Raw genomic sequence first — 24673 nt, 5'->3', positions numbered from 1 at the left:
GAACAGTATTAACTTTTCTTCCCTCTCCCAGGATTCTGTGTATACGCCGCTTTAATAAGAGAGTAGAAAGCAGACACACTTGTGGAAATGAGGCATATACCTTCACCATTCCTCAAGAGTGATTTCTGTAATTAAAAAAAAAAATAAATACTGTATACATTTAACAGAAATCAATAGCTGCTTTTATGTAGAAAAATTGTTGTTTTTCTTGAGGTCACCTATGAACTAGAACAGGACAGTCCAATTGTTCCATCTTCTCTTTCAACCTGTAAACAATGTGGTATTATCACCAGCTTTTTTAGCTTTTATTCTGGTCAACAAGGCGCTGCAGCCTGCCATATAAAGCTGCACACCACATGGCACCATTCAACAGTGTATCTGGGTCAGCTTGCATTTTTAATGTGCTCCATTAGCTTTCCCTTGCTCACTGTATCAAGTTTGAACGTCTCCTTCTCACTTTTCAAACCTCTCTATAACTAAGCCAGACAACACACAGGATCCTAACAGTACTGTGATCACCTTCAACATTTGCTCCACCAAAGACTGCAATTCTAATCCTATTTCCTGAATTCCATGCTGTTTCCAAACCCAGCATCCCCTCAATTTCTCCTTCAGGATCCTTTTCCACAATACTGCCAGTAAAAAAAAAAAAAAAAAAAAGCGGTTACCTAAATTAAAAACCCCAATGCTTTACCCAACATAATTCCTTCCCTCAATACTACTTGGGGAATCTTAACAATTTTGACCTTGGCAGCATTCTGCACACACCATGGCTAAACAAACCTACAAGTTAATAAGCACATAAACTGCCTACATTCCTACATTACTGTAAAGCTTTTGCAGAATCCTATGTGCTATAATGGTATTTAGTTAATTTGGTGCAACAAAAACCAGTGTCACATGATTCACTTCATTACTTTCCTTCATAAACAGTAGTTAACTCACTTCTTAAAATACATTTATATATTTTTAAATTAGCATGTATTCTAACTGCTCTTCCCACAGATGATTTTAAGGTGCACATCTCTCCATCAGAGCACAGCCCTTGCCCAAGGACTGAAGTTGTAAAACCACCTTTGATATAGATTGCATGTACAAGGTAATCAGTCCATCAGTTCTGACACAAGGAATAGCACTGTGAGGAAGTTTCACAGGAGGCTCAGGGAGATTCAAACAGATCTTGATAAGTGGAGGGTGGAACTGGATGATGGAATGAAAACAGCCAGTCACATTAAATTGAACAGTACAAATAATGCTTATTTTGCTTCAGATTAAAATGGTAAGGCAAGTTTTAGTAAAGAGACTGTAAATTTGTCTGTTGTCTATCTCATGTAGAAGCAAGGATTTAGTAGTGAAATCATAAAACACACAGAATGATTGTTACACTAGAAATCTGTCACAATAGTCACATGTGTATTGTATAAAACCATGTAAAACATTGCAACAATATGAAAATCATGCCAATATGATCTGTAATCTTGATCCTCCTATATAAAAAATATGAAAACACTGTATAATAAACTGCTCACCAAGAAAATCAAAGGAATGATCTAGAAAAACAAGATTTCCCAGTGTCATCCTAATCTAATAAAATTATCTGTCAATATCCCAATTCACTAGAAAACCTTATCTCACAAGAGTAAGTTCTTAAAAAGAAAACTGAAATAATTGAATCTTCAAAGTTAAAAAATTATGTCTTCTGTAAAAGACATATATGTTCAGTAAAAAGCTGCAGATTCTGCATTATTGTAATTGCTTTTTCCTCTTGGAATCTGCAACATGTCAACAGCACTTTTCCTGGCAAAACACAGCTCTGAACGATGATACACACCTGTCCTTGTCTTCAGGATAAAAAAACAGATGAAATGAAAACCTAAATCACATCTGCCTAACCCAACAACTTTCTCATGCTCCTCTCTGCAATTCCTATCCCTCAAACCTAGTATTAGTTTTAACAAGCCTATTCTGAAATCAGGGGAAGCAGCCATGTAGCAGAAATCTGAATTTTTTTCTATATCTGTATTTCATGCTTCTAAAAAAGTATCCTTTAAGGAAAAAAAAAAAAAAAAAGCAAACACTAACATTAACAGTAGCTTGATTAAAAATATAAATACTTTTGGGGGTTTTGTTGTTTTAAGTTCCAATCTGAATGGGAGCATACCTTCTGTAGCAAGGTGGCGTTGGTTGCTGGAGGGCATGGTTCTGGTCCCACCAGTTGTACAATCAGGTAGAATTTACAGAAGAAAAAGAAATCTGGTCTGACTCGCTCACTTCACCAAGGAGAAACAGCAAACTATTTGCAAATATTCTGAACTGCTCTCTTCCCACCCCTAAACAAAGAGACCACCTGCCTCAACATTTATTTAAAATGTACAGGTATTTACAAGCAAACTTTGTGTTCTGATTTTTAGATGACTTGGTAAATCTGATACTCCCTCCAAGTTCAAACCAGCAGTGTAAATCAAAGGGGCCACAGGGAACTGTAAAGGACCCGCCTGATCCAGCAAGCATCACCCCGTTTACATGTCAACAGGAGGCAGCTGAGCGAGGGAGGATGCAGAGCAGCACACCCAGCCAGGCAGCTCAGGCACAGCAGACTCGGGCTGCCTGAGTGCACCCACCAGTTAAAATTTAATGAGTAACAGAAGGAAGACTGAGAAAATAAATTCTTTTTCTCTGGTAGAAACTTAAGTCACTGCGATGTAGTGACTGGTGGGTTCAAACCTTTGAGGAGATGCTTAATCCCACCACGAAAGCAGTACCAAATTTTGCATTCTTCTGGCATTTCCATAAAGTTTGGAAAGGGAAAAACTATACTACAGACTGCCTCTTCATAAAAGCAGCAATGAGAAATATGGATTGCTGCTGCTGGTGCCACCACAAAAGCTGGATGGTTCAATGATGCAGCAGTTCATTTTAATATAGTGGCAATCTAAATGGGCACAGGACCACGCAAAGAGGGATACTCATCAATCAGAAAAGCAAAATTAGCCACTAAGTCTTTACTGTGAGGGTTGTGAGGCACTGGAACAGGTTGCCCAGAAAAACTGTGGATACCCCATTCCTGGAGGTGTTCAAGGCCAGCTTGGATGGAGTTCTGAGCAACCTCATGCAATTGAAAGGTATTCCTGTCCATGACAGAAGGGTTGAAACTAGATGATCTTTAAAGCTCCTTCCAACCCAAACCACTCCATGATTCTTACTTACAGGCATCACTTGAGCAAATACCTAACAGTTGCTTTGAATTGCATGCACATGTTCTGAAACCTCCACACTGGTACTCTCAGAAAGGCAATGGAAGCTTTAAATTCATATCAAAATTCAAAATGTGGCCACATCCACACCCTGATAATCTAAACCGTGCAGTGCTGGAGAGGAAGGCTGTTCATCACATTTATGTATGTCCAAAATAAAGATGATATAGGAAGAAAGACAGCAGTTCACATTTTCTTAGCACTAATCCCAGCTGGTTGCAGGGCACGGGGCCAACCACAGGCCAACAATGTTGAAGGGTGCTGAGGAAGGCACGTTTACCATCTGTGCTCACTCCAGCTTGCCACAGAGTGCTTGGGAGCTTTGTAAAATAAATGTTACCACATACCCATGTAAACTGCCTAAGCCTAACCCTGAGGCCATCAGTATTTATTCTGCAAGCACCATGAGATGCTTCATGCTGAAAAGGAACATTAAACATGTATTTATGGCTAGCTTGGATCACTGGCAGAAAAAAGGAAATATCCAAGAAAGCCTGACATGCTGTACACATACAGGGACATTGCCACAGGAGACAGGTTCTCCCAAAAGCCTCACCTTGCCTTGCCTTTCCTGAGACTACAGGAGTGTGGGCACAGGGCACAAGGAGAAGAGAACCAACTCTTATTACGTCATTTATCCAGCTGATCTTGACTTTCTGACAAGTGGGGCTTCTTAGCTAACATAGCTTATTTTCTCCTATTCTGTGTATTATTTTGTCTTTTCTTCTTTATGCAGGATTGTTATGGAATTGTCCAGACCCACCTCCACAGCACAAGGAGGCTTCACAATCTCCAGGAAGCCTGCACATTTTTCCATCCTCCCAGAGAGCTTTAAAATCTTCTCCATATGGCAAGTGGGACATAATTATGAGGAGTGGAGCACCACAAGTGGATGTTTTTTGGAACCACCCTCCATACTTAAGGTGGTTAGATATCCTCCTCTACTGCCTGCAGCACTCAGGATGAAGCTGGACCACAGTTAGGACTGTGTGATGGATGGAGAGGAACTTATGGCCACAAATCTCTTGGTGTGCCTCTTAATTAGCATAAAACTAATTGGGGAAAAAAGCCCACAAACCATAGAGGTATTTATTGAGACTAAACTTACCAGACATTAAAAACTATTGATTATGGAGATTAAATTTGTAAAACATCATCACAATTTCTCAGTTTTATGTTTTCTTGGACTGTCACAAATAGCATAGCAGTGATATGCACAGGTTGTTCAGAAAGAAACGTGTTCAAGTTACTACTACTTAGTCATAAGTGCTTCAAAACACTTTGATACATCTGTAAGGGGACCCTAAGAATATAAAAAGAGCACCTTATTCCCTGTCCCTGCTATAATGGTATTCTCTACTCTTGGAAAACACCCAGCACGGAGGGCACTCGGGAGACTTCTGCAACCCCAAAACACAACTTTAACAATGAGTCAAAGAAAAGAGTTTGGAAAATCCTTATGGTCATCTGAACACCTCAGGTAGAAACCAGTCCACAAAGAAAAGAAAAACAGAACTCTGAAAACATGCAATCCTAACTCTCCTATGAGTAGCAAAACAGGATTTACTGGAGGTTAATATGAGTATCTATTTTTTTCTAAGCTAAAACAAACCCAAAAACTTATTTACAACTCCCATGTTCCTATCTAAGTCAACAGTGCAAAGACAGATGAAAATTTCTCTGTATTTTCCCATATACTAAGCATACACAGACAATCCAAGTGTCAACACATCAAGACAGAGATAATTCTGACCCTTGAAAACATTCTCTTCTGAAAGGGATTAATTGGCTTTAAAACAATTTAATTTGGCTTTGAAGATGCAACTGTTATTAGCAACCACCAGATGGCAGGAGCAAAGGCTGCTTACAGTCTTCAACAAAAGAAAGCTGTCTTAAATAAGGCAAGCATTAGAAGAGAACAATTTTTATGTTTACTTTTTCTTCTCTTTCAATTGGTTATTTTCGTTTTCTTTCCAAGAAGTATTATTTTATTGCAATCAAGGTAATAAAAAAAAAAAAAAAAAAGAAAAATGTCTCATGAGAACATGTCTCTCAATTTTATCTCATGCCATCTCCATCTCATAGCTCAAGGGTTCTGTTACAGATATTGCAAGAACAACAGTTTCTTTCTAGGTTTGCACAGTCATAACTCACAGTCAGCCACCAAATGTATTCCCTTTGATGTCCTATGCTTCAAACCAGGAAGCTGACACATAGCTACACTGTGTAGCTCAATTTACCCTTGGGATTTGAACTTCTGCTATCTGGGATATGAAAATAAAACCATGGAAGATGCACTATGATGTGCTGATTGCTTCAATACTGCAACATCTACGAGGTGGAGGAAAGCAAAACCACTCCCCTAAAACTATGAACCTCCCCACTCTGCCCAGCACTCCCTCACCAAAGCAACCCAAAAAACACCTTAATAAACTGGAGTAAAAGGAGTATGTTTGGGAGGAAAAATATTTTAGTCCTGAGCACATTTGATTCTTAAAACATGTATCCTGTATCAGAGAAAGAACACTTTAAAAATGCAATCCAGCAGCACATACTTTAAAAGACTTAGGAATAGACTCTCTAAACAACTTCCAGAGTTACTAAATTATGGAGACAAGGTCATCACTTTATGTTGTGTCATAAAACAAAAATACAGCTAGTTTCATGAACAATGCTGGAAGCTCCACCATACAGACACATCCACATCAGAGATACCACACTTGCTGTATTTCTTTGATAGAGCTGTCTCTCCATTTTGCTGATTTCTTGATCAAAGACAAATCCTTACTCCTGTATTTGTTTTCTGCAAAGGAAACATAAAATCACTCCTACAGTGAACACTTCCATCGGGAATGAGATTCTTTTTCCTCAACCCCAGCAGCACACAGTCCCAGAAAAGAACAAGTGAAGCTCACTCCTACTTCAAAACAGTGTGAGATGCAGTTGTGTGGTTAATTCTGCCTCTGTACATTAGCAAACATGCCACTTGCAAAATATGAAAGGATTTCTTCCCTGCCCCATTTTTAAATGACACCTGCAAATCACTAATCCAGTTGCCATTTATTTCCATATGTCAAATTACAATCTTAACTTGTGCAAAGCAACATAATAGTAATGATTAAGCCAATTACATCACAACACAGCTTAAAACTACACACAATGGAAGGATTAAAGCTCACTACCAAATAAGAGAGTCCTGTTCTTGGTGGAGCTCCCCCACTGTGGGAACAGAAGTATCTCTTTTCCTGTTGCCCAAACTTGTGAGCCTTCTGACATGTAGCTGCTGGACTGCCATTAACAAACTTATTTCTATTAATGCAGCACTAAGCTGGGCTCACTGCACCTCGGCATTAGCTGCAGAGGGCGGGTTCTGTGGCCAGCGCTGCCAACACGGCTGATGGCACTCCGCAGGTCCGCAGACTGGCTGGGACACGTGCACGAGGTGATCTCACCAGGCTTAACTGAATGAAGCCTCCCCTACCCTATGTTATTTGGGTCAGGTGGATGCTGACAGTAAAAGCCTTAAGGAAAGGGAGGGAGAGTAAGCTGAGCACAGGTATTTAAAAAGTCAGGCATCCTGTTATAGATAGGGATAACAGACACTATTTGCAGCCTGTATGAAGTGTGTGCTACTGCATTTGACACTGTAATTCCAACTGATGCAGTCCCTACAACAATAAAATGTGGGTTAAACCTTTACATAATAACCAACCTTTCAGACTAAGGTTTTCAATTCTTCCCCACGGATAAAAAGGTTCTAATGGAAATTGACCATCTGAATCTCTTAGGAGGATTTTAAAAATTCCTACACTCCTATTTTTATTTGTTCATTGCCTTGGTCTTTAAATGAGCATCATTCAAAAAGGGTAACTTTACCTTTTACTTCTGCCCTGTGCACCTTATTTTTTTTTCTCTTTCTTATCATATCTTTGTATTCCACCTATTCCCTCTGCCATCTGCAAACACTGGTCCCATCTGCTAAAATATAACTTCCTACTCAACTAAAATAAACAAAAATTAAATTGGTACTTTTAGTATTTTACACATCATCATTAGGCTTTAGTAAGATTAATGAGACTCAAACAGTTTCCAACTTTGAAGTACATTCCTGTGTGTTGACTGCAGGCTTGGCAGATATCACTCCATCTATAGAGTAAGAGTGAACTCTTACTCTATATTACTTTCTTGACAATTATGGTTTTTAAGAAATTTATTTTATGTTTATGCTCATCAGAATTTGAACAAACCAGGCATAACTATTAAGCCTGTCCCAGATCACCTATCAGCTGTTTATGATTTTCTACATGGTCATTCCCCCTCTATATCTCTCCATGCGTAACCGTACATATATCACAACTCCTCTAAATATTGAAATGAAAGAACCAATCAAAAGCTGGAAGGTTTTTTCTTTATAAACAAACATGCATCCAAGCACACACACAAATAAATGTGTAAATTAAACTGACCACCATGTGTACCATCTTTGAAAGAGCTGTTGCAGCACACCAATAGCTTCCTCCTTCTGTAAAATTAGTTGCACAGAAAGCTGAATGGGTTTACTTCCTTCTATTCAACCAAAATAAATCTTTGGACAGCAATGCAATCAAATCTGTACATATTTATACTTATTGAACGACAACTTTTTTAAACTGATTGAAAATGTGCTTAGATTTTTATGGTCTTTTAAACACTACTGGTCTCACATATGCACAAAATGAAAACAAGAAGTTCACATTAAAATGTAATTTTTACTCTACTAAATGCCTTATGTCCTACATTTGTTTGGGGAAGACTGATTCCTTATTAAAAAGTTGAGAAGGAGGAAACATTTTTAAGGACTACTATTAATGGTTCGCAATTTGCACCTGTTCCATGCCTAAGGAGCAAAGACAGAATTTGGTACTTCAAGGTGCCTTTTCCCTGGATATTTTGACAGTTTGACACAATTCCTTTTGTTTTCATTTTATTTTCTAAAATAAGAATTATTTTGTCTAAATCAATATGCATAACTTGTATCAAAAGCATAATGTAGCTGATTTCTACAAACACTTATGAGGATGATGATCACCATCCAAGACTCAGGCATTCAAGGAGAACACTACATCAGCCAGATCTTCACTTTGCCAATGGTAACTACACCAAAGGTGAACAACATTCTGATGTCTCATTCAGAACCTTTTCCTGGGAAACAAACCCATTTGCTGCCAGTATGCATATTTACCATGAGACTGACATCACGGAAAATTTAAGAATAACAAATGACATTGTACATTCTTTTAGTAGCCTACAAATATCTTTTTTTTTTTAAAGACACTATTTTTTGTATGTATCTACAGGCAACACAGCCTGTCAACAGCCTAAAACTAAGTGGCATCTAAGGATAGGTGGAATGGATGCAGTCAAAAGAAGAGTCATCCCCTGCAGCAAACTGTGCTTCTGCTCCTGCATACAAAGGGGCCCTACAATGTTTCAAGCTGAGACATACTCTACACCCAAACCCGAAAAAGATAGCTCCCCTCAACAGTCTACAATAGCCCTGGAGGAAAATTCAGGCTAAAAGCAGGTACCAAGGAAAGCACTGCATGGTGCAAATTTTTAACTTTACATCCTTCTCAACTGTGTTACCTGGTCAACTGTGTTATCCTATCAACTTACTTCCTAATTTATAAAATTAACTTTTTTTCATTTAAAAATTTTTGCTTATACACATTCTCTGTTGGCACACAAAGTCATCTGTTAATGTAACAGACACTGGCATTTATTTATCATTGAGACAGACAGTAAAGAAAGCACCTTTTAAGGGAGAGAAGGGAATAAAGTGCTTTTGCAGCATCTCTAAATAGACAGCAAAAATAAATTCTGATATTAACAAGTTTTGGATTATATATTTAGCTTTCTTTTTGATTGATAAAAAGTACATTACATTCCTAGACATAGACAGTTCACTATACAAAATAAAGCTACTATTATAAGAGAGTTTAAAAGACCCTCATAGTTCTGAAGATGAATCTTAGGAAAAAAGATGCTGGGGACTCTGGACATTGATGGTCAGAGCTGGTAACAAACTGATTCAGTTTTGTAAAACAGAAGCTTAGCAACAGAAAACTCTTAAAAATTTTTGTAATAAAAAGGAGTTTGAAAGAATGTCCATCAGGATGACAAGACACAAAAACACCTTGTAAATCTAGCTATGAAAAAAACTCAGAAGCCTCCTCCACAATGATTTTTTTTAGCTCTGAGAGTGACTGGCAACAATAATCATCAGTAATATTTCTTTTTACCCACCTAGTCTGAAGGATTATGGAGATGAGCTCACAAGAGCTGACCCTCCAGGTTTATTAAATATTCAATGAATATTCTGTATGCTTGCTGGGTATTAAATAAAAATCAGAAAATACTGCAAACTACCATACATTATATACTTCAAATAATACCAGAGTAGCTCTGTTTGTTTTCTAATAATTTATTGAAATCACTTTATCACATATCAACATAAAAATGTACAATATAGACACAATGTAAATTCTGGCATCATGAATATTTATGTACTTTTAAAGCTTTTTTTCTCCCCTGCTGGTTAATTTTGCTTATTGTATTCCAAATAAACCTGGAGAACTTATTCAATATTTCCTTGCTTTTCCTTTTTACCTTAATAGTAACAGCACTGCTATTTTTCCACCTGCAGTAGCATCACAGCATATGGGTCTTCAGCCACAGGAAACTCCACTGCCACGATTTAGCCTACTGTCCCTACAATCTCTTTTTTCCCTTCCCCATCCACTCTTCCTGGCTTAATGGTTATAGCCTACACATAATCTGCCTTCATTAAAATCATCTGTTATTAGTGCTCAATTAAAACGGTGGTCAACATCACAATGCTCACTGGCCAAAGAAACTTGAGCACTAGGTAGGACATAGCCCACCCACGTAGCTGGGCAGGTCTGAAGTCATCTTTCCAACACCACTATTGCCCACCACACGCTGATCTACAGTTGAACACAGGGTGATGCAGCTGTTCAATGCACTACTTTCTACTTGAGATGCTCTGTGAAAAAGGGCCTGAACAAAGTGGCTTACTCAGTAGACTGCCAAGCAGACAACAAGTACAATTTCTGAGTTGCAAATCTATGGAACAAGAACAAATTCAGCATTTGGGTAAGTCCAATCTTAAAAACTGCTGCTAAGCTGACATTCTCAAATGACCACACACAAGGGGACGCTTCTGAATTGATGGATGCAAGTCACAGAATCCTCGATTCTCAGGTTGAAAATTGTCATTTTCTGTGGCATCACATCCAAAAATTCATATTGTTGGGACCTATATAACAAAACTGCACCAAACTACACACCTTGTGTCCAAATGTAGCATCCTCGGAGGCCAAGACTTCAACCTGAAATTATAAGGAGAAAGATAATTTCAAATTTAGCCACCACTAAGAACCTCTCTCTCCTGAGCACAGCAGCACAGTCCAGGCAAAGAAGAGATCTGTAAATGAAGGTGCCAGTCTGGATCAACCCTAGGAAAATAGCACATGATAGGATGTGCAAAACTAACAGCTGACAATAGAAGCCCTCAAGTGAGGAAACTCAGAGAGTATCCTTCAGGACACAAACAAGGTTTCTCTGCCCTGAATGACATAAAGAGTAACTGCCAGTGTCCCAGAATTTACTGTGCTACAGCTGGAATATTTTTCTCCATACAGAGTTTTGACTACACCAAAAAGCTGCCTAAGCACAACCAGAATGATCTGCCATGCTAAGTCCCAGCAAAAATAAAAAGCTGGAAACCCCTGACCTCTTCCCCTCCCTGTTACCTTCTAAGCAGGCTCGGTACCTCTGCACCTGCACCAAGTGGAACAGCAACAAGGGGAAACTCTGCAGTCAAGGTCTTGGTTGCAGGCTCCTGTCCTGTCTTGCACTAGAGAACTGTTTGAAAACTAGAATTCGGGGAACACAATCTCCCCAGGCAAAGGCTGAGACCTCTCAGCTGGCTGAGAGATACAGTGAATGTTTGAAAGTCCGAGAAAAGCAAGCTGTCAGGTCATCGAGTGGTGCTCCAGATCAAAGCCCTTGCTGCTTGCCACACACTGCACAGCTCTAGCGTTTATATGAACTAAACTGCAGTAACAGGAACAGACATAGGAAAGCAGGCACACCAATTTTTCATTAGACTCCTTAAAAATACTTCACACTTTGGCACCTTTCACCTGAGAATCTCGGTCTTTTATGAATTCTAATTAATTAAGCTTCCCAATACACCAGTGAAGTCAGAAATGTCATCATCCCAATATAGAGAGAGAAGAGTGAGGCAGAAAGAGACTGAATAATTTTTTAGTAATGTGCCAAGCCAGGGACACACTCATGGAAAGAATCCCAGATCTCTCCTCTCAAGCTCACAGTTTAACAACTAGGAAATTCTCTGTTTCTCTGATTTACATCTTATTTAGAATGCCTAGTGCTGCATTATAATTTATACAACTAGTATAACTAATGTATCTAATCTCCAGTTTAACTTAAGAAGAGTGAAGGATTTAAAGCAAATCAAGAGGGAAAAAATGAACGTGAAGTTTCACCCTGAAGCATGTTATAATGCTAGAGTTATAAACCGCTGAACAAGAGGGTTTATAATGGAAAGGCTGATAAACTAACAATGATGGCAGCACTTAAATATATTTATGTCACGATCTAGCAACATATGGTATTTCTTCATCTCTAAATTAAAAAAGGGAGGAGAAAAAAAAAGTGGAAGGTTGATAAAGCGTTTATAGGAACTAGGAATAAATGAAGAAAATGAACCTGGAGTTACCCAATTGTGACCTGTCCAGGTAATTAGGAATGACAGTAAGAGGCTACAAAATAGCATCTCATTCAATAGGAGGTAGGGAAAAAAATTCAAGTAAATAAAATCAATCTAAAATTATATGATACATATTAGCTCCTTATATTAAGCTTCTAATCCTTTAGGCACTTTATAAATATTAAACAATCAGTCCTGGTGAGACTGATAAATATCCATAATATATTTTACAGATGAAGAAACAGACAGAGGGTTAAGTGACTTGCCCAGGGCCAAAAAGAATAATCAGCCATTGGATTGGAAATAACTGTATGACTGCTTGTCACAATACAGTGCCCTACTCAGACACGCAGGTGGTTTCTGAAAAAAGTAATTCCACTATCAGAAGCATCTTAGTTAGGTTAATGTGGTACACATCTGAAGTGTGAATGCTCATTTTCACTAGGCTTACTGTTTTGGTACAGCATCCAGTTACCACCACTAGACAGATCCCAAAAGCTTTTTCAAACTTACTCTGTTTTCTCTGTCCAGTATTATGGAGTCAGATATCCCAGATGCTATCTCCAGTCTTAATCACAGAATCATAAAGGTTGGAAAAGAGCTCCAAGATCTTCAAGTCCAACCTTTGATGAAACAAAACTATGTCAACCAGACCACAGCACCAAGTGCTATGTCCAGTTGTTTCTTGAAGACTTCCAGGAACAGTGATTCCACCACCTCCCTGAACAGCCCATTCCAATACCTGACAAGCCTTTCAGTGAAGAAATTCTTCATGATGTCCAACTTGAATTTCTCCTAGTAGAGCTTGAGGCTATATCCTTCTGTCCTGTCACTTGTTGCCTTTCTTGTGCCACAGGGTCCTTCTCTGACTTCCTCTTTGAATCCATCAGAGAGGCTGATGCCTTGCCAGCCTTAGTACACTATGTCTCTCTTGCCCTGCTGTCCCATTCCTCCTCCCTCTCTTTCCCAAGGGTCTCAGCTGGGAGGACACCTCTATTCAGGGCTGCCTGTCCCCTTCCCTGCAGAAGCACAACATGGATGGGATGGCATGGAAAGCCTGCACCAACCTAGCACTGATCAGGCAGAGTTTTAGATCGGGCTCTGCACCACTTCATCTGCAGAGGCCACCTCACACACCAGGACCCCCACTGAAGAGCACAGGCATATTGTCAGCACTTGGGTTCTGCTCAGGAGGCTCCTGCTCAGGGCCAAGAGAATGCTCACAACAGCCACAGCTTCAAAACACATTAATTACAACGGCACAATGACCAACACATGTGCAAAAACCTCAATCTTCATTTCACCAAGAAACTGAAAGGAAGAACAAATTGTGACATGAAAGAGTAAAACAGACGTTTAAGCTAGTTTAACATACTCTTAGTCTCTTCCACATATAGAAATATTTTCTTTTATGCTTAGAAACATAATGCTCACAGAGACAGTAAAATGGCTTGAAGATAGATAACAATTCTAATTAAAAATGTTACTGAATAGGTCTGATAAAGCTGCTTCTACTTTTCCAAGAATGATCACACCACTTCTGTGATAAATAATTGTCCTCACCTTGCAGATACAAAGAAACATTCTCTGTGTTCTTTGTTACTACTGTGTTTAACAGTGAACTAGTGCGCTAGTCATTTCATTTGGATTCTCACCTCCTTGTAGAAAGGACAGTTAAGCTAAGTAAGAGACAAGTAGCTGCTGACACAGTGAGATACACAACATAAAGGACTGAAACAAGATATGAGACTACATGAGGTTTTCCTAATGCTGAGCTTCCAAAAAAAAAAAAAAACCCATAAAAACAAAAAAAGCAAAACGAAACAACAACAACAAACCAAACCAAAACACCAAAACAAACCCAAGCAAAACAAAACAAAAAAACCCCAAAATGCATTACAACCTAGGCTGAGTGGACCCCCCTCTAGCGGGAATGCTCGTGTACTTCAATCAGCACCCACATCACCCCAGCAAAAGAGAACATTACCTTAAGAATCAGGCAAGCACTATCTTTCTCTTAATCGACTTCAGAATATATACTTTCCATTCCAATACATAAAAAAATAAATAAGACTTTCATTACTGCTTTAAGATAATCTGATGTTAATTAAGAACTTCCCATTATACAGCTATTTGTGGCAGCTAAACATTTTTTATTTTAGTTGGCTGTTCTGTGTGTACACATGTAAATATCTTGGGTAGGTGGAGTGTTTTTTTTTTACAGTGAAAAATTCACTGCATCACTAAAAAATGCAGACTTGATTCTTAAATGAAGCACTGTTTGATTTCATGTACATATTTATATCTGTATCAGATACAGCAGCTTTCCCCTAGGCACTGCTCTGAATCTTTGCTCCAGTCCACACTTCCTGCTCCTCAAAATACAGTGCTACAGTTGAATGCTGTTTGCCCTGTATTTAATTTCTATGTAAAAGCAAATTTTGGGCACTGTTCTTCGGTTGGTTTTTTCCCAGATTATCTAAAGAACCAAACAGCCTTTTTTTTTCTAATTGCACAGTATCCTGCAATTCTGGGCTAGAAGGCTATTGCAAGTGGTAAGGAGTAAATGAAGGGGTAGTATTTTAGGGAGTGTGTGTATTAACCATACACTGTGGATCAATGACACGAGACACAATTAGTGGTTTAAGCAGTATCCTACAGCTGAAGCATGCCTGTCCTGCCTGTGCAGCTGACCCTTCCTACAGCCTGCTCCCCACTGCTGCCCTCAGTCCAAGTGCAGCCTTCTGGGGCTGCCCAGGAAGGGGTCCAGAAACCTCCCCAGTGCCTGACAAGGTGAACTTCCCACCTCCCTGCACAACTTACATGGACTCCAAAAATGGATAGCTATGGCCCAGACCACTACTGCTTATGTAGTATTCTATAATTAAATGGTGAATAGAACAACATTTATTATTTTTTTATAAGATGAAAGAATTCATAAACGTCATGTCAGCCAGAAGGACCTAATGAGTAACGTGTGGAGTGCCCTGAAACAAGTCGGGGTATAGCCTTGAGTCTCTTTTTGTCGGAAGTAATGAAACTTTGCCAGTAGTTCTATTTTGCTTCTCAATAAATGACTCATACAGACCCAGTTCAACAAAGAATATTGCATCTCAACCAAGAGACTTACAGTAAATTACACACAGTCATTTTTACCTCCCTGTCCAAGAAAAAAGGAGTTGAAACATAGATCGAACTCTTGAGGTGCAGTGCTGAACATAGCCTTTTTGGAACAAAGTTGTACAACCTAGTGATCACATGACACACAGAAGTATCATAATTTAATCTTCTTCAAAGCCATATTCAGCAATGGTTCAGTCCTCAGCTCAGCCCAAGTCTTTCTTGGCTCATTGAGACATTGTTTGAGATAGGATTAGGTGAAACACTTAATGCCCAGACTGTTACCCAAACAACGGAATATGAAATACTAAGTACACAAGGACAAAATAACTAACTCACAAAAGACAGGGGTTAAAAAAGTCCTCTCCATCTTGTCTGGGGGAATCTGAAAATAAGCACTAATAATAATTTCTGATGCATGCCGATTCCCATGTAATAGACTGTTAACATTCATGCTGAGAAGGATCATTGATCTACATTTAACTACCTAGGCAAAAACTTCCAATACAGCACACACTTAACGCTGCTCTGAGACTTGGGCTGGAGCTCCTCGGAGTTCACCCAATGGAGCCACTATTTGCAGCTGGCAGGTGAGGGGGTTACAGCTATTCTGGCAAGGGATGCAGTAGACTGGAGCAGCTCTGATCAAGACAAAATATTTTATACGGGCACTTACAGTTTCTGTGGTTCACACATGAGAATTTGCCCAGCTGGCTGCGAATTTTATAGGCTTTCTATTGTCATTTGTTTGACATTATTATTCTAGGAAAATTATAGCACAGGGCTTCTCTGATACCTAGAGGGTTTTCGCCAACTGCCTGCTTACTAAAAAGGCATGCCTCTGGCTCTTCTAAAATATGCTCAAAACAAAACAAATGTGTAAGTTAATACTTGCATTTTGCAATACTTTTGTTTTCCCTGTTTGGTAACGATCAATCAGTTTAGAAAGAACTCTTTTCCCCATGATAACAAAATCTAAAAAGAATGAGGAAAGACAGGTGCATCCTCTTGAATTACTACTGCCAAATCACCTTCCTGCTGTTGGGGTGCACTACTTGCTCAATTCTGCCAAGACAAAACTGCACCAGAGTGTCCAATTCAAACGCGTGGTCTTGTATCCGTTTTTGCCCTCTGACTTATGCAGGACTTGGTGGTGACTTTTACCACTCATGGGGAGGGAGAGGCTCTGTAGTTCCAACAATTCAGTGGGTCTCATTAGCCCAGGTGTGGAACAATGCAAATGTAACTCCAATTACTATTTTCACATACCAGTCTTGCTGAGCTGCCTATAGGAAATAGCCTGGACAGCACGGAACATGGAGGATGCTGTAGTGCTTGGTGTAGATACACCCTCATAATCCTTTTCTAGCGTAGATTTTCAGCTTTTAAAGTTTTCCCATCAGCCCACCCACCCACACACCGCCAGTTCTGAACATATCTTTTAAATGAAGGTGATAAAAGAAGGAAGTTAATCCAGTTTTCATTTTTCAAAGTTCTTAGTTTATTTTAAAGATTAATATGGCTACAGTCAATATCTTTATGAAATCCAGTTTAACTAGCTTTAACATCTCCTCCCTTTCCCATCCCTTCAAGTGATTAGGATTCAGTAATTGTGGCAAATAATTGTCCTTCTCATTGGAGCAGGGACAAACCTATGTGACCCACACTAGTTTCTGGCAGTTTTCAAGGATTTACTGAGGGTGTACACAGCTTTAAATGCACACTGAACTATGATAATAAACTTTGACAACTGCAACAACCCTTCCTTTCCTTTTTCCTCTGCTACCTGCCACCAATTTTATTTACTTTTAATTGCAATCATGCATGTACTTCAGGACTAGGACTAGGTTTCAGGACTATAGCAAGTGAGTATTGGCCTGTTCCCTGGGCAATCCTTGAATAAATACACCAAAGACACACCTTTGTTATGACCCTGAATCTGAAATAAAGGTGTGACAGTCACATAGTATAAATCTCATTAACTAAGGACAGATCAGCTGAAATTTCCTTACTTTCTATACAAAGGCTGTTGAGACTACTTACTCAGGCCTTTCAGTTAAACAAATGCTATTGCCTCACAGTTTGACCTATGTAAAAACTGGAAACCATGTGACCCAGTTCATGGTAATTATTCACTAAATCTGGCATCCCCTTTTTCTTAGGCTTTCTCTTTCATTTATTGCTTCTTCTTTGTAGTATCAGTCATTCATCTTTTAGCTCACTGGGTCTAGCAATAATAAAGATCAATGTTCTAATTTTTGAGGCCACAACTTTTAGGTTGAAAAATACAAAATAAGTAACAAAATGATCCCTCTTTAAATGATAGAGTAACTTTGTGTGCTACTTTGTGTTAAAAGGGTTTGAAAAGATGTTTCAAGAAACTATTCTGCAGTTCAAATTGCTTATTAATTCTCCTCATTCTCCTGTACAGGCAACACAGTGGCTCAAGGACGCAGCTGACTAAAGCAGCTCTGTTCTTGGTCAGCCATTGTTTGAGATAAAACACAATGATGCATCATATTCTTAAAACCTGGTTAGTGGAACAGACCTGTCCTGCTCCTATTTTTGAACCTGTTCTTAAATGTCAGTGCTTTTGGGGAAGCTGATTTACAGCAATTAAAAAAAAAAAAGTCATTCACATCTTCAGCATTGAGTCCAACACATGTTGCTGGATTTGCTATTGACAAGCCTAGTTTAGTCTCCCTTTGCAAAGATTTTGCAAAATCCTGAGAACAAGGTCAATCCCTGAGAAGAAAATATTAGTTAACTAAAAGTAGTAACAGTCAGCCTTGTAAGATATAATACTTACAACAGAATTAGACATATCAGGAGCACCTCAGGAGAAAAAAAAATTGTGTGCTATGGGGCAATTTCTGTAAAGTCAAGAAGACAGAAAAGTACAAAAATATTTAGGTTTGCATCAGGAAACAAACATTACAATTCCTAAGAGAAATGGACATTTGAGATTGCGTAGATTTCTGCTCAGTGCACCCTCACTGAAGGGGAATCTGTGAGACCTATCTCTGGGCACCCTCCCACCCCTTACAACTCTGCCACACCTTACTGCTCCGTAGGTCCTTTTATCAATAGTGGATCATCAGTAAGTTCATGGCACTAACAGGCTCATCTGCTCTTGTCATTAGGAGATGAAACGGGCAAGATATATATAAACACACACATACCCATGCACGTTTTCCCTCTGTAAGCTTATATTCAAATTCTTTTATATTTTCCTGTCATACTGTTTTTCATATATATATGCAAAAGATGTGTAACATGCAATTAGTTCTTTCACACCAGAACACTGCATGAAACAGAGTAACTGCACTAAAAATGCTTTTGATATTTATTGGTTTGACAATATAGAGATCAAAATGACTGTTGTACATAACCCAAAATCTCAGAGCAGTTGCTATTTAATTTCCCTTAAGAAAGGAGTGGTAGGTATCATAAAAACAAAACTCCAACCTCATGCATTCTAATATGTGGGAAATCCTGAAAAATTGTCATTATACCATGTGACATAAGCAGCAACAATTACTGCCACCAGTAAGTATTTTATTTAGGTATTGTGACTGCATCTTTTCTAATCTGTTTGTATTTTTCGCTCTCTTGTTCCAACACTGATTTCATTTTGACTTTCTGCTTTCAAAACTGAGCAACATAAAACTTTGTCTGCAAAGGGTCTCTACAGCTATTGCCTTTGGGGGATATCACACTGTGGGACTGCAGAGGAACCACTATGGAAAACCTCAAAGAAGGGTTAAATGCTGCTGCCCTCTACTCCAGCAGGGCTGGAGCTTCCCACTGCCACAGCTCAGCACCCAAGGGCGCATTTGAACAGCCCCAACAGCCCCAGCCACACAAAGTTGGGCTCCTCAGCCTAAATACAAGATGCCATCCACCAGCAACTAGGGGGTGGTAATGAACAGCTGCATTGCCACAATGCTTCTAAATATTCCAGAAACTTCCAAAATTGCATGTTTCAAAGCCACCCTCACCAGTGGGAAGAGGTTCTACTGCTTAAGGCTGCAATTGCAGAATACTCCTCTGTCCCCTTTACCTACATCTCTACATAATTACTGCACATAGCACCTGCAAAAGCGAAAACAAACACAGTTCCAGATAAAACTGCACGTCTTAACAATCTTGTCTAAAAGAAGTTAAACACACTGCAGTGAAAACTAAAGATAAGTGACCAAGGACAAAATCTTTACAGAAACAAAGCTTCAACTCTACACCATTCTGTCAGCAGCTTTCTTATTTAATTGAGCCCGTATACAACCAACATCAAAGATACAAAGCTATTTTGTGCTGAAAATATTGGAAGCATGTTAGGAAGAGGTGGCAAACAGAAAGATCTGTCAAAGGTAACAGATGTATCAAGGGCACCAAGCACTCTGAAGAAGGCGTTAATTACCTATGCTGAAAAAGAAAAGGTGTTTGAAAAACAGAAACAGTTTTCAAGAGATTCAACATATTCCTATTGTGCTCAGGAGAAAAAGCTTCCTGCACCTTAGAGAACATTATTTTGAGTATGTGGGTTAAAAAGAATTTTTAGGCGAGTTAAACACAATGTAGGGAGCACTCTGTTACAGAAAAAGGATTTTAATTTAAAAACCTTTACTGTGTCTCACAACCAATTGCAATCATAAATTGCATTCTTTATTCCTACTTTTAATGGAATGGGTAACTTACACAACCTAGTGAAATCTCAAAAATAACAGGAAAAGAAAGAAAAGAAGAACACCTTTTTGAGCGCCTTTTTGTAATTTAGCACCACTTCCCACAGTACTTTCAACTCCCACCCTACAAGAACTGTTGCATTTTTCTTCTTGCTTTATCTGAAAAATCTGGTGCTTTTTGAAGAACACCAGATCACACCAAGGCAAAAATTATCACCGCAAGATCTACCCTACATACATTTTATGTACTTCTATACTTGTTTTTAGATTGTGCATGGTACTACTTGCTCACAACCTAATTCTGAGTCAGAAGAAACTGATTCTTTATTATACTGGTGCTTTCTCTCTCCACCTTTCCTTGTAGGACCAGTAAATGGTGACTTTCTAAAGCATGGCTTTGAGAAAAATGATCAGTTAACATAAAAATAACCCTTTTCATCTTCAACAGAAAAAAAATCAGAACAGATCCAAAAGGAGACAAGCAATACTTAAAAGCAAGGGAAGCCTATGCTTTTATACAAAAAAGGCTAAAACACATTTTTCTGAAGACGATTAAAACATGCTAAATGCACACTCTGATACTGAATGCTCAGCTAAATTAATGTGGCCATAGGAGTGTGGTATGATTAACTAGAGAACCATGGTTCTCCATGAAACTGTAAATTATGTGGAGAAGGGATAAAGGCAATTGCCAGCACGCTCTCAAAATTTGGCTCCTAATTTCCCAAGTAGATCAAAGGCTCTTCCTGACATCCCCTTCTCCCATATATCACGCCATATACAAAGAGTGGCTAATGCTGACAACATCTGGGCAATTCCTGTGGGCATCATGTGGGTATTGTCAGATCCAGTGTACAGGTTTGGAAGGGATGGTTTGCACAACAAACCATCCACACACCTGCCAAATAACGGTGCAGTACGAATTCATTGGACAGTGTTCTGTGTTTCCATGTTTAACCTCAGAAGGTAAATCTGTGGAACAAGATGCAGCTGAACTACTTGATTTTTGCCAATGACATGAGCTTTCCTTTTGAATTATCTGAGGATGTGTCCCCATTGCCTTCACACATGGTCCAAAGGCTGATAAACACTCTGACTGGATTAACTGCTTTAAAAATTATTCAGATGTCACAGCTGGCAAGTTTTTGACCCTTCTGGTATCAAGATTTAAGAGTTGACTGGGAAAGAACAAGTGCTCCAGTCAGTGCCATAACTCCTCCACACTCTTCCAGCTCACAATAGCAATACAATTCCTCAGAACTGAATGAATGAAAAACTGTCTCTCACATCTAGCCCAGCTTTACACTGAACATTTCAATGGGGTAGGCAAAAATACCAGCATTCCTAGGAATCACTTCAGTCCTAAGTAGGGTGCATAATAATAAAAGCTTAGAACAACCAACGAAGTGTTTGCATTTTTTTTTTCTATTTTACTTGAGTTCTCTAGACATTGTACTGAAGAAAAGTGAACAGTGAGCACAAGCCCTGAAAACACGTCCTCCAAAAACACGTTCCATAATTCACATGCACAAAGCCCAAATCTGCATACAGGAATCAAATAATTAGGTTTCTCAAATGCTTGAACTACTTATATAGCTCAGAACTTTTTCTAACCGAGCCAAATGCACAACATATAATTTTGCTGACCACTTAAGCATTTCACTTTTTTGTTATAGCCACAAACAAACAAACACGTAATTTAAGTCCAAATTCTTCTCAAAGTTACTGCTAGCAAATAGTGGCTCACTTATAAAAGCCTGATTAATTGCAGAATCTTGGCTTCAGAATTCAATTACATGTTAGAATATTAAAAATTCTAGAGTCTATAAACAATGACTGTGAAACTGTTTATAGCATTTTTAAGTATTTTATTTGCAATATGAACTGTAAATGTTCTCTCCCTTCCCCCACTTTTCTTCTCATTTGTTTGCTGCAGTTTCTTCATGCAAATAGAACAAGAACGACATTGAGGGAAAGAGGAGAGGAGAAAGGATGTGGCAGGCTATTGACACGCCACCTCCTCACAAACTCTGATTCTTCACTCTGCTTTATGCCTGTTCCGTGAGTTTTATTCTAGGTCTACAAGGGTGCTTCTGGATAATTACAGGATACAAGCTAGCATTTTTTTCCCAGCCTGTCTCAGTTTCAAAGTAAACCTCCTCTTCATTCTTTTATTGTTATTCAAAGTGAAAGAGCAAAACAAATCAATTGCTAACAGCCTTGTGCAGGTTTCCAAACTTAGCATTTCTGTATGCCAGTGTGCATACCAGGTAATATTCAGTGTAGGAGTACATCTTCAGGCATGAAAACTTAGTATCAATCTTCAACTTCAATGACCACTTTTCTAAAGATTTCTTCTTTACACACATACATTTATATATACAGAAACATACATGTATATACGTATTTTACAAGTGCTACAGTAAAGATTTTCTTTGTAACTTTTCCTGAAGAACCAAATCCCACCAGTTACCCTGTTTTCCAATTAAGTTATCTGCACCAATTCTAACACTAAGCTGGCAATCCCAGAGACTACTTTTTATACTTATTTTAATTTCATTTTACTCAGAATGTAAAGACCTGAACTACAATTTCAAAGGTGAAAGGCTAGAGTTTTAATTTCTGAACTGTGCAGTCCTGTCAGGGGTTTTCAACACTTTCATGTTTCGTGGAGTCCATTTTATTTCTGCATTCATTCCTACTAAGGCTCCCCTCTTCCCTTGCAGCAAAGAATGTATAACTGTATTTACAAGGAAGCTGGTCACAGACAGGTTTTGCTGTAGCTCATTTGTTATGTCTCACTCTGAGTTTACAAACAGCTGTCCCATGCATCTCCGCTGGATACAATTTTAGTCCAGACAGGGGAAACCCAAACTACTACTGCCCAAACAACATAAACACAGGAAGATTTTCAATCAATCATTTCATTAATAGAAACACGTCTAATAATATAAGGGGAGGGTGTTTTGGAAGAAAGCCCATTTCAGGGCCTGAAACAGCATAATTGTGTGGTATTGTTCTTGTGCTAGGCAGGGCTATGGAACGACACTCTCACAGACCAGATTCTGGTGCCATGGTGCATTTCAATAAAATAAGCCTTGTTTCCCCAACACAAGTGGCTTTCAAGACCACTAACAACTTTGAAATAAATGGTAAACAGACTAAGTAATACTTGTACAGCGCTGGCATTCATCTCTGCTTTAATACAATCAGGTCAGTGCCCACACAAATATATTTCTAGCATGACTATTATTTCTGGTTTTCTTCAAGCTGTTTTACCTGGGAAACAGCATTAAACCCAGCAACTACTAACATACTAGTACCTTTCTCCTGTTCTCGTCTGTGCTAGCCTGTTGTCTGTCTGCAGTCATATAAATGTCTAGAAATAAGCTGCCTTGAATGCAGCTATTCCTATGTTTCTTAGAGAAAAACACTGTCTCCCTTGAACACCCACACACTAACTTGTCAAAAAAAAAAAAAAATCAAAATGAAGACCATTGCAATGCTTTTCCCTCAAGAGGAAGAAGGGGAAGAAGCTATTCTTTGGTCCATGTTTTATTTTTTTATTCCTGAGTAGAGCTGTCCCTTCATCAAGAGACTCAGTTTACTATCCTGATCTCAGATCAACTTTTACCAGTGGGTGTCAGTGTAACAGTGTAATGATATAATGGGGGGAGGACAGGGAGAAAATGCATGAAAAAACAACGCTTAAGTTTTATTTTTAGATGCTAGATTTATATTAAAAGTAAAGAAAGAAAATGTTTCAAAACCGATTTCACTGCAGATTTATTCTGCAAAGATCCTGCAACTGTTTTTTTGTGCAAAGCAATTAATTTCAATTTTTGTTTTCCAAACTTATGTATCTTCTGTGTGCGTATACACATGCACACAAACATGGATATACAGTAAATGTTTGGTATATAAACCTTTTTTCAGTATTTTGACAAAGTGACACTGTCTCTTTAATTCAAATTTCACAGTGAACAGTTAAGAGGCTCTGTGGACCCCAACTTATTAACCTGTGCCAATTTAACTAGTATTACTCAAGAGGTTTGAAAACCTAAAAATAGGTGTTAATCTGTGCAGACTGACAGCAACTAATCAGTACCCGCCCTGTCACAACTTCTGTCCCTCCTACTCCTCGAAGGGGGGCAAGTATAGCACTTGGGGAGGCAAGAAAAGGACAGTCCCCATCTTGTGGTTTTGTGTGTGTGTTTGTTTTGTTTGTTTCCGCTTGTCTTTTCTGAAAGGAAAAAACCCCACCAAGTGTTAATTTAGCAGAGCTAGGCTTTAAAACTTGTTTCCGTACTAGCAAGCAATGGCTTCCTGAAATCAAAAACTGCTAGAACGTCCACCAAATTATTCTGCTGAAGTGATAAAACACTTACGTTTTACATACCTTAAAAATAAACATGTATTTAAAAATCCAGTTGCCTTAGCTCCAAGCCTAGTTAGACAGCATTTCAAAATTTAAACGTGCAACTTTGTCTTTTCAAAAGCTGTTACATTAATTAATAACCTAGTTCGGAGTCTCTCTTCACCAAAGCACAAAGGTACGTGCCTGTGCCTACGCAGGTACGTCCTCTTCTTCCCTTGTTCACTTCCCAACGATAAACCTGGCACTCCTGTGCCATGGAGACAACTCTGAGTTATGTGCTCACATCCCCTTTCTTAAACGCAAGAAAAATTAAACGCGGAATGAAGAGCAGCCCAAGTTGTGGCTCACAGCTGTAGCTGTAGTGCTGCCCCTGGAACCAGACCCTACAAAAAGGAGTTAAAATAAAGAGGCAGCCGGGACAGGCCGATAACTGAACTGT

General features: G+C 38.8%; 1 protein-coding gene across 9 annotated transcripts in view; it reads right to left on the bottom strand.

Moving 5' to 3' along the window:
• Nucleotides 1-24673, bottom strand: part of ARID1B (AT-rich interaction domain 1B) — a 325659-nt gene that overhangs the window by 133452 nt on the left and 167534 nt on the right. For 5 of the 9 annotated variants that reach the window (XM_085575256.1, XM_021532087.4, XM_085575257.1 and 2 more), the window contains one exon: nucleotides 10604-10645. The exons of the other annotated variants lie outside the window; for them this stretch is intronic. In XM_085575256.1, coding sequence (XP_085431382.1) covers nucleotides 10604-10645 — 42 coding nt within the window. The remainder of the gene's footprint in view (nucleotides 1-10603; nucleotides 10646-24673) is intronic. 9 annotated transcript variants of the gene reach the window in all.

The sequence above is a fragment of the Lonchura striata genome, chromosome 3 (assembly GCF_050655825.1).
Source record: "Lonchura striata isolate lonStrDom1 chromosome 3, ASM5065582v1, whole genome shotgun sequence".
NCBI lineage: Eukaryota > Metazoa > Chordata > Aves > Passeriformes > Estrildidae > Lonchura > Lonchura striata.
The sequence above is the reverse complement of the archived record's forward strand: the minus strand, read 5'-3'. Positions and strand labels throughout refer to the sequence as shown.